At 35.1% G+C, this 11,060-nt stretch overlaps 1 protein-coding gene across 5 annotated transcripts in view; it reads right to left on the bottom strand.

The window, feature by feature from the left end:
- Window positions 1-312: 312 nt before the first annotated feature.
- LOC128240572 (TBC1 domain family member 5-like) overlaps window positions 313-11,060 on the bottom strand; it is a 52,313-nt gene continuing 41,565 nt past the window's right edge. For all 5 annotated transcript variants that reach the window (XM_052957262.1, XM_052957264.1, XM_052957261.1 and 2 more), the window contains 5 exons: window positions 8,805-8,866; window positions 7,723-7,896; window positions 6,186-6,288; window positions 4,521-4,600; window positions 313-3,658 (listed from right to left, as the gene is read on the bottom strand). In XM_052957262.1, coding sequence (XP_052813222.1) covers window positions 3,038-3,658; window positions 4,521-4,600; window positions 6,186-6,288; window positions 7,723-7,896; window positions 8,805-8,866 — 1,040 coding nt within the window. In that variant the 3' untranslated portion in view covers window positions 313-3,037. The remainder of the gene's footprint in view (window positions 3,659-4,520; window positions 4,601-6,185; window positions 6,289-7,722; window positions 7,897-8,804; window positions 8,867-11,060) is intronic.

The raw sequence follows: 11,060 nt of genomic DNA, 5'->3' as shown, positions 1-11,060 counted from the left end.
GAATGTAGGTTGTCAAGTATGGGTGATATTTTTTATGTTTTTTTGTTTATGTTAAAATAACTTGCCGTATGTATTTGTTTGATCTTTAACTTTTCATGTACTGACCTTGTTCATAGGTCAATGTCACATTCGGGGGCATTCGTCACATACTGTGACAGCTCTTGTTTTTGTTATTATGCAAGTTATAGCTCTTTTTGGACTCAAGTTTTGGTCAAATTTTGTGCTCTTGTTACTATCATGGGCAAGTACGCTGTTTTAGGCTCATTATCACACATCTCAATGCAAAGTTTTAATAAACAACAAGCCTTTGGGAAAAGCAGTTATCTTTTATTATGTATAATTTAAAGTGTATAAATATAACATATATTGCACATGAATTATTTTTTGAAACACATTTAAAATTTCTAATAAGAAAAAAATAACAGCCAAATCCTTGGCCACTAATTAGCAGAAAAACAGTCAAATCAACTTCTACTAATTAGCAGATAAAAGCCAAATTGTGGCTATTTATTAGCAGAAAACAGCCAAATCCTTGGCTTATGGGTTAAGATAAGATTTTAGGTATATCTATTCAACAATTTTATTCTTGACAAAATTAAACCAAATGTGCAAGGATTTTTTTTTGTAGAAATGCATAACAATTTGAAGAGTTTCAACCCAACCTCATCCCCATGATTATGTTAATGATTACATCACAGAAACACTTTCACAATTACATGATTAAACAAGAATACAATCATGAAGATATTAGGCAAAAATATAAACGAAAGGGAAAAGATAAACAAGAGGCCCATGAGGCCCTATGATCTACTAGCAGGATTCCTTTTGTCATTTTCAGAGCATGTTGCCATAGCATCCAAAGGGAGACAAACATTACAATAATACACAACTCTTCTTTAGAAAGTTGTCTCCCTTAGAAAATTATTTTGCACATCAAGAGCTGTAATCCAGTCATACAAGGACGGATTTCAAATGGAGTTAAGTAACTACTGTTTATGTTCGATTAGGATTTGATCAAAACTGAAAAAAGTATTGCTCTCACAAGCAATTATTTACACTCCCACAGACTCTAGGACAACGGCCACCACACCATGGCATAAGCTCTTCTGGCCTTTGGTCAGGAGAGCTAAAAGAACTAATCTACTGGCCTAAGTTCTATCTCATTTTCCATTTATATGATTGTTTTAACAAGAGTTGTCACAGGAACATGACAAATACCCCAAACATTTGCTTAATCTGTGAGACAGATGACATAGCACAAGTCAGCATGTATACTGCAACATGTTTAACAAGGGTTGTCAGAGAAAAACAACAAATACCCCAAACTTTGCCTTGTCAGACAGATAGCCACTTAATGCATAAAGGCCATCCAGCATATAAACATATTTTGTACCGTAAGGCAGCAAAGAGATAAAAAAAATAATGTAAAAGAAGATTTTACCAACATCGCACAGAATGGAATGTTTAGAAACGTGAAATATAATTTCATATGTCATGAATGAACATATAGACAAGAAAATAGTGCCCATGAGAGATATATAATATTGCAATAAAGATGAAAAACAGATAGGACACTTTCACAGGAGCTTTTTAAACAAAACATCAGCCATATTGCTGAAAACAAAAGTACAATCCCATGCATACTTAAGTAGGATGCAATCTGTTTTCTGTGGTCAAAGAAATTCCCATAACAGTATGTTAGACTATCATTACTATATCTATTACCTAAACATTGCATTCATATCTGAGCCTTTTTTATCATTGCAAAGAAACATCCCGAAGGGTGGCTAAGGGCAATATCTTGCCTATAGATCAGGAACTGAAGTGAAATCCTTTAATATATTTTCAAATGATATCTTTTATACTAATTTTTATGAAAAATTGTTTCATTTTTTTATATAAATTAAGCCAAAGGTTTGAAATTCACCTGATCATAAAATACACACGTTAATAAGAAACGGCCTTAATGTGTGATGTCCATTTGATAAAATAAAATATGATTTGACTGTTGAATGAAATAAGCCCATTCCAATTTTTTTCTATTTTAAGCTTCATCTGACAGGTTTTGGGTCAAACGCACTTAAAATTATCTGATCATGATAAAAATACATGTAAACAAATAAATGATCATCAAATATTTTTTTTGCCAGTGATTACAAGAGCGCCTCAGAGAGAAGTTCATCGATTATTAGACTTTTGGATGGACAAACCCGAATTCTTATACTATTGCTTGGCATCAAATTTTTTAACAAGCCCTGCTATATAAAATTCAGAATTTGAGTAAGCCCGGAAGCCATTTTACCAGTGCAGGGCTTGTGTTAAGTTTGATCACTGGAGGACGCCAATACTCATCCTTTTTCAGTAAATCAAGGGGTGTAACTTCACAAATGTTCAATCCAGAGTTACAGGCCTTGCTGTGTGATTTGTCTCTAGTAACATGTGTACCAGTTTTATTGAATAGCTTCAAAAGTTTTTTTAGTTAAATTGGCCAATGTTAATTTATATACAGAGTAGTAAGAACTCTTTGTGTTAATTGTTAATGAGTAAGAAAGGGACATGCGAACGCAGCATACTTTCAGTGAAAGTCCTCCAAATAACAGGCAAATATTAACCTAATTTTGAAGATACCTAATTAGGAGAAAAAAAATATAATTTCAGTTTGGTAAATACCTAGTAGTGCACCAGTTAAGATTTGTAAACCTACTTCATAATAAATATTTCTAAAATCATGGCAAAATTTAAACATATAAATTCAAATAAAAATAACAAAATCTATAAAAATTATTAACAAATAAATAAACAAAACATTAAAACAAAACAATTAAGTAAAATCTAATTATTATGTCAAAGAAAATTAAATCCCATCACCAACCCAAATTTAAAGTTCATCCAATATTGTATGAACCATGAATTTACTTTAATGCAATAGTATTCTCCAATGTATCTTGTAAAACATTTTCGCATCAACAATTTAACACTACAAACATGCACATGAAACAGAGTTGTCAGACATTCTGAACACATCAGTGTGGCTTGGTCAAGTGTTGAATGACTGCGGGCGATGCCTTAAGGCATACAATGGATTTGGACTCTCTTCCATATCCTCATCTGGACTTGTAAGAGCCTGCGGACTATCAGAATCTGGGCTCCAGGAGTGGGAAAACTCTGTCTGCACCTCGTTCGGCCCGGATTGTCTGCTGTAGGGAGAGTCTTTCTTGTTTTCCCTCCGATTGCTGCGCCCGTTAGCACCACTGCCCCCTACATGAATGTCCTCAAGTTCAAATTCCTTATTAGCTGGCAGCTTGAATGTCATGTTACCATTTATTGCACTAGAACCTCCCCCTTCACTAGGTGAGTCTATAGCTTCCGAGTTCTCCTCGCTACTCACATAAAAAAGCCGCTTTTCTGTCACCCCTCGTCCATGATACCCCCTGGGCATCTGAGCTGATTCAGAGCCACGCCCAGATTGGGTAGCGCCAGAGAGGGAGTGGCTCTCATGGGGAGGGTCAGGGAGGTCGGGGGAGGAGTCGGTGGCTGCGGAGGAGGATGAGAAGGAGGAAGAGACGTCCATCTTGTAGTGATTGAAGTGGATGTCAATATCCTCATCATTGTTCATGTTGCGGGTCCATCGGAGTGTGCCCTTTAGTATGTCTCGAACCTACAATATGAAATGCAGTGGTAAAGAATAACAAGACCATACAAGCAAAAAAATGATAATTTGCATAATAAGTCATTTGACCCCAGCTATCAAAATAGTTGGGGGGTTTGACAGTACAGTACAATATTTTGTGCCATATTGAGGGACATCTCTCTTTACTATCTTTCATCACATGACAATAAGCTACTCTGGGGCTGTATTCATACAGCACATGAGTGAATTATTTCAACTTTGTGAAAAAATTCTAATTTTTGCATAAATTTCCAATCTTATATCTTGTTCATTAAATGTATGTACATGAATTTATAATTCAGACCATTATTATGCTTATGTCAATATTCTGTTGTCCGAACATGGCTAATTTTACTTTAAATTTATCTTTAAAAAAATGGCAATTTTCTACTTATTATTAAAATTGAAACGTAGTTGCTTTAAAAATAAGGCTCAGACATTAACAACAGCTGTCACTTGTAAGTGAAAATTGTCCCTGAACTTCAAGTAATGCTCGTTACAATGTGCACGGAACCATGGATGGAAAAATAACATTCCAGACAAGACTTCTATGTAATGTAGCTGCAAAATTTCATTTAATACCTCTGAGTGTGACCTTGACCTTTGAGGTGGGACACAAATGGTCTCCGTGTGGTGTATGCCTGTGCAAATCTAATTTAATCAACTCACCCATACATGAGGGAGTTACATGATAAAATGGACATTATTAAATAGAGAGACAGATAGATGGACAGACATTGCAATCATTACAAGCCACCCTTTGGGAGTATAAAACAGTTGAAAAGATTTTCGTGTGGTGAATTAATTTGTTGTAACTACGGTACAATTCAAATGTTCAAATGCCGCTCACCTGTTTGATTCCAGCAATAGACAGCAGCATCTCATCCTCGTGTTCTAGATTCTGGTGTAACAACTCCGCCTGTAGACGATCTGGGGGAGCAGAAATTAAGTTGTCATTGTTAAAGTGATGATATAAGCATCCATTAAATCATATTCCACTGGTCTTTTTTAATCTGTGTGTTTTCCTATCTAAGGTAAGATGCTGCTTTGGTAGAGCAAACATGTCATATCTCCCGGCAGCGGAGGAAATCCCCCCATATTTTTTCCATCCCTGGTCTCCTGGCGTGGGGCTGAATATCCCAAGAATTAACACAAAAAAGCTTTAAATTCTTCCTTTATGTACGTTTTATCACGGGAAGAAATCTTATCAGCAAATTTATGGTAATGCCCTCCCTGCTCTACAGCTTAAAGCTGCACTCTCACAGATTTACCTTTTTTACAACTTTTTTTATTTTGTTTGTCTTGGAATGAGCAAATTTTTGCATAAATATCTGCAAAGAAGTGACAAAAGACTGCTGACAAAAGATCAAATCTTAGATTTTCATATTTCTGTTCGAAAATTAATGCTTTATGGCTAAAAGCGTTACTAACAGTTTAAGAAAAATGCATAAAACATAAATTTTTGAACTTACATATAAAAAAAACTGTGATCTAATTTTTTGTCAGCAGTCTTATATGACTGGTTTGCATGTATTTTCCCATAAATTGGCTCGTTCCAAGACAAAAAATGTTGTCGAACTTTTCAATCAGTGAGAGTGCAGCTTTAATTTAATTACATTACAGATGATGGTGTGTTTAAACTACTTTGAGGTAAAACAGAACCCCAAAAAACAGAGCTTAAAACAGAATTCACAATGAAATTATCTAAACTGGAATAAATTGATCTTAAAACATTTAAGTAACAATTTATACCATGCATTTAATCTAAAAAAAAAAGATTTGATGTGAAATTTAAATTTATAGTTAATAAAGTTGGAAAATCACCATTTAATTGCAGCATTCTCAGGCACATGGGAAATCATAATTATCCTAAACTGCAATAGTCTAAGTCAAAGGGGGTTTAATTAGCTGACATAACTCAGGAACCCAATTTAATTTTCAGATTATTTTAGGAACTTGTTGATAAAAGATAGTCCTTCTCTTAAACCATCAGGTTCACGCAACTGCTGCATCAAAATATGTCATGTTTAAAAGTACAATATGAGTGTTTTCATTGGATGGTAATTATAGATTGCCAATTCACTGATAGATTTCTATGGGAAATGTTTAGGGATAAGTATTCTAATTGAATATAAGTCCAAGGGCATAGACGAATCAGAAATTTCTATTATGCTAAAACAAAGTTAAAAATTGATAGCAGTACCCGGTACTATGCATGTACACATACCCTGTCACTTTCATTGCATTCCTTTTGGGCCAAGTGAACAGGACTTTGTTGACCTTAAGAACTTGGTATAAATACATTGTTAACTTTTAGAGGCATAATATTTTATGATGTGCTTATACATTATATAAAACAAGCGCAGCAGAAATATTTGTTTAAAATTTGTAAGAAACCTTGCAGATCACTTACATGAAACTTCCAGAAAAGCAAAGATTCGAAAGTTAACAACGCAGACGTTAACAAGTTGTTAACTTTAACAAAGTTCTGAATAATCAGCTCCACGTCACCTACCTATATGTAGATCCATTTTGTTGGCACAATAGTTACACATGGACTGTTTGTCATGGAGCAGACCTCTCACAGCAGCCAGCTCCGTTTCTGCTGCACTCGGTGGCTGCATGAGAAATATTACGAAACCTACATAAATGCATACAATCTCCACGGAGTGTTCTCCCTTGATGATCAAAGAAGAACTTGGCCACCACGTACAAAAAGTAGCTGAATTTTAGCTATTTTCATTTTATTTTATAAAGAGTTTGCACATATTTAAGCAAAACTTATTTAAATCAAGTTTGATGTTAATAAATCTAAATCCATTTTAAATTTAGGTAAAATTTAGTTTTAACGAATCTCATATGATTTAGATCATTGTCACATGATTTATGGATAGCAAAAGTTCAAAATTCATTTTTCCTTTGTACCAGTAAGCACACTTAGTTTAATATGATATGAATATCTTAAACAGTTTTTTATTTACGATAATAGTTGTCCCATGATAATGAAAATGCACTTCACACCAAGGCTACTAGGAAGACAACTCAGTTAATATCTCTTATAAAATGCAAAACAAATATTTTTATTTTTATTTCGCTCGCTCACCCCATTATTTTTTGGAAAAAAATCTGATGAACAATTTATCAATTTGGCGAGACTATACCCTACTATCTTAAAGCAAGCACTGTCCACAAAAATGATAGTTTTGTTCTAGAGGGTGTTCAAACAACCTTAAACAATAACAGTAAACATTCACAATTTCAAATTTTCATTAGTTTACACAAATCCTCTTGTTGTATCCGTCTACGGTGGTGATATAGATATGGTCCCAAGTACCAGGGTTGGAATCCTGCTAAATATTTTTCATATCTTTTTATTTTATTCTATCTATAAAACTATTTTTATGTCTAACCACCTTGATATGTTGTTTAAATTTTTCAAAAAAGTTTTATATTTGTTACAGCTTTAGTTCTATCTAAAAAAACACTCCAAGGTACAAAAATCCACAAGCGTTCTTATTTAATTCTGTTTGTTGTCACTGTAACTGACAAATGCCTCAGAAATGCCAGACAGATCAATTATGGAATATTGGAATAAGTACATTCAGAAAGAGCTTTGATGAACTATTAGCATACATGCAGGACCCCATGATTGTTGGCTTCAAGTGTGAGGAAGCCATGAACTATGCAGTAGGGACTTTCATGTGACACATTCAAAGCGCGGGTAGGGACCTGGGACTTGCATGTGACACATTCGGAGCGCGGTAGGGACCTGGGACTTGCACGTGACACATTCGGAGCGTGGTAGGGACCTGGGACTTGCATGTGACACATTCAGAGATTAGGACCTGTGTCTTGAATCTGACATGTTACCTTTAAGTGCCAAACAATTGTGCCTTGTTGTTTTAAAATCCCATGACGGAGATACAGCTCAACACACACACACAAATAAACCAGACAGAGTGTAGCACAGGGTGGACGCTGCATTTACAACTAATTCAAAGACAAACATTATTTCAACAATCACTATTTTAAGTTACAACATAAACACTTACAGCAGTCATTTGTTTCCTAGCCTTGTTTCTTCCCCGAGTGGGCAGCGTAGCAGAATGGTGTGTCGGACTGTCAGGGAGAGACACATTGTCTGGTGTGGTTATGGCTGACCGCACACTCTCCTGTCGCGCCAGGCTGGACCCTGATGGGGCTGTCCGGAACATTGTGTCCTCAACCTGGAAGTGGGAGCAAAAAAACATGAAAATATTGTTTGAATCAGGAATAATTAAAACTGAATTTTACAATACATAGTACTTGGATATTATTATACTCATAGGAAAATTGGTGGGAAATGAAAAATCATATAAAAATATAAATTTTATGATATTCTTGAAACCAGTCTAAAATGGACTTGAAAAAAAGGTAAAACTTAATAGGTTCACAAATATGCAGGCATTAGTTTAAATCATATTCTGTGGAGGATGACCTTGTACTATTTAGAGCAAAATTTGATATGGACATTTTTTTTTTCCAAAGTATACAGAAAGCACCATTGCAAAACAATGTTTTTTTCTTATGTATTAAAGGTAAATTTTACTCTTAAGAAAACATTCCTTATTGGTTTTAACAAAACATTTAAAAAAGAAGAGACCACTTAGCAATTAAGTCTTTGGAAAAGCAAAAAAAAGACTGGTAAGCATTGGAAAAAGTAGGTAAGATAAAATTTTAGTTTTAAACAGTAGTGGGTAACTGCTAACATTGTTTTCCCCTTTAAAAAAAACAAGAAACGCCACAATGTGACAAAACAAGGTTTTCAATGATTGACAGAAGAACATCAGCCTGTGTCTGTTTTTCTATTTTAAGTAACAGTGACCTTGACCCTAGGGACCCCAAACGCAATCCCATGAAAGGTATCCATAAACTCTTCCTTTATACCAAGTTGGGTCAAGATATGTCAACCCTAACTAAAGTTATTCAGTTTCAACCTTTTTTCTATTTTTAGTAACAGTGACCTTGACCCTAAGGACCCCAAACGCAATCCCATGCAAGGTTTTCATAAACTTTTCCTTTATACCAAGTTTGGTGAAGTATGTGAATCCACTGAACAAACTTTCTACTTTTTGTAGCCTTTGCGTGGTTTTACCTGTGAGAGGCTAGCCGAGGATCCCCTCTTGTGCTGAGGTACAGCACCTGGGGTGGGCACCACTGGAATCGCATCAAAATCTTGTTATATGCATGTACAGTAAATCTTCCTAAAATTTGAATAAACATTTTAAAGGGGCACAATAAAGGTTGATGTAAAAGCAAAACAAAAAATACATATGATTTATGTACAGATAAATATTAGCTATATTTGGGTGCTTTTTTAACTGGAGAATTTGTAGCCACATAGCTTTCAATAAAAAAAACATTTTCTAAAGCTAATATTTCTTTATATGTACTCAAGTATTATATTTTTGTTTGTTTTGATCATTCAAGTCAAATGAGTAAACATAATAATGCAATATAATTTAAACAAAAATTGGCATAAACCTGTGTTGTGTCCCTTTAAACAATCCATGCTTTCATATTTGGCTTGAAATATTTTAACATGCCCAAACTGTAAAAGCAGACTTTGAAAAGACCATGACAATGGCAGCTCTTTTCACTGCTACAGCCTGTGTCTGCATTTTACACTACATTGTTTGACCTAGATAGTTCAGCTCCATATTCCAAACAATGCAGTGATTTCAGTCTAAAATTAAACTCAAAAAGGTATCCTTGAAAGCCTATATCCAAGGGTCATTGCATTGCTTATTTATCACGTTTGATTGTTTGATCTGAAAATCAATAGGGGTCTATATTATGGATCTACATGTCATAACCAACCTACCCACCAAGTTTGAGGACCTTAGGTACAAACATTTTCTTTATACTGATCTGATGGTCATTTTGTTTCTTAAGGTCAATGTGACCTTTCAATTGCTGACCTCAAAATCAATGGGGGTCATCTGCAGTTTATGACCATCCTCTGTTCCAAGTTTGAGGACAATAAGCCGTAGAATATTCTAGTTAAACAGAAAAGCTTTTTTGGTTCAAGGTCATCTGTCTGTGACCTTAAACCTACTCAGACATCAAAATCAAAAGGGGTCATTACTGGTCATGAACAACCTCCCTTCCAAGTTTGAGAACTGTAGGCCTAAGCATACTCCAGTTACCAATCAGACATGTTTCTTTTTGTTTATGGTCATATGACTGTAAACTCTGACCTTCTGACCACCAAATCAACAGGGTCATGTACTGGTCTGAACCAACCTCACAACCAATTTGGAGAACCTTAGGCCCAAACGTTCTCTAGTTCTCTTGCAAGATTTGGTCAACCGACGGATAAACCAACCAACATGTGCAAAGCAATTTACCCCCACTTTTTCGAAGGAGGAATTATAATTCATGTTTCAGAGGAATATTCATGCCAGTATGAACAATGAAGCAATTAAAATTATATTACAGAAATATCATAATAAAGCAGAATTTTATTTTATTGTAAATTTTATTTTATTTTACGGTCTTTAAAAGCTATACAACGTACATAAATCACCATTTGATTCCAGAAATCATTTAGAGTTTATTTGCAAAACAAAGAAGATTGCATTATCCATCATAAATCACAAAAATAGCATGTTATAAAGGCAGCATGCAAAATTATATACACTGTTAGAGTCTAGATAGACAATAAGATGTGAAGTCTTAGGCCAGTCTCGCCCACATTTTTTTCAAATGCCCATTAAAGCATTTTTCTGCATATCTGAGACTAAAAAAGCCTTTTTTCTGAAACTTCTGTGCAGGCTTAGGCCTAGTACTGCTTATGGTGGGCAACACCAGAGGAGATCTAATAGATTTTATGACTTTAATATTGTACCATTTAAAACTTACTAAACAAACATGGTTATTTAGCATTTTTATTTTGTAAGTGGAGTTTGACCTAAATGTGATTTCCACAACAAAATGTTATCATGGATCACCATAAAAAAAGTGAGGGAATGGGGAATAAATGTCATGTTCCAGGCAGAGGGGTCAAGCCGTAATGCAGCCATTAAAAGGCGCCGGGAGACCTTTATAAACTCAACAACAACAAGAGTTTCACAAATACCGGTTAGCTCAATCGGTAGAGCATTGGACTGTGAATCAGACAACCCGGGTTCGATTCCCAGGCGGACCAGGTTACTTCTGTTGTGATTAGTTATGAAATCCTTTCTACAACTATTCGTACTGTACCACTGCCCCTGGCATGTACAGAAGTTGTCAGTTTCTTGCAGAGGGGAAGACACCTACAAATGTAGTACTGGTTAACCGCCTGATAGTCTGCCCAGGATAGGTGTGCGGTGGTTGAACTGTCACTTTGGGACCCTTCAATGTGCTC

The sequence above is a fragment of the Mya arenaria genome, chromosome 7, assembly GCF_026914265.1.
Source record: "Mya arenaria isolate MELC-2E11 chromosome 7, ASM2691426v1".
In the NCBI taxonomy this organism is placed as follows: domain Eukaryota; kingdom Metazoa; phylum Mollusca; class Bivalvia; order Myida; family Myidae; genus Mya; species Mya arenaria.
Note: the sequence above shows the minus strand (reverse complement) of the source record. Positions and strands in the feature narration are given on the sequence as shown.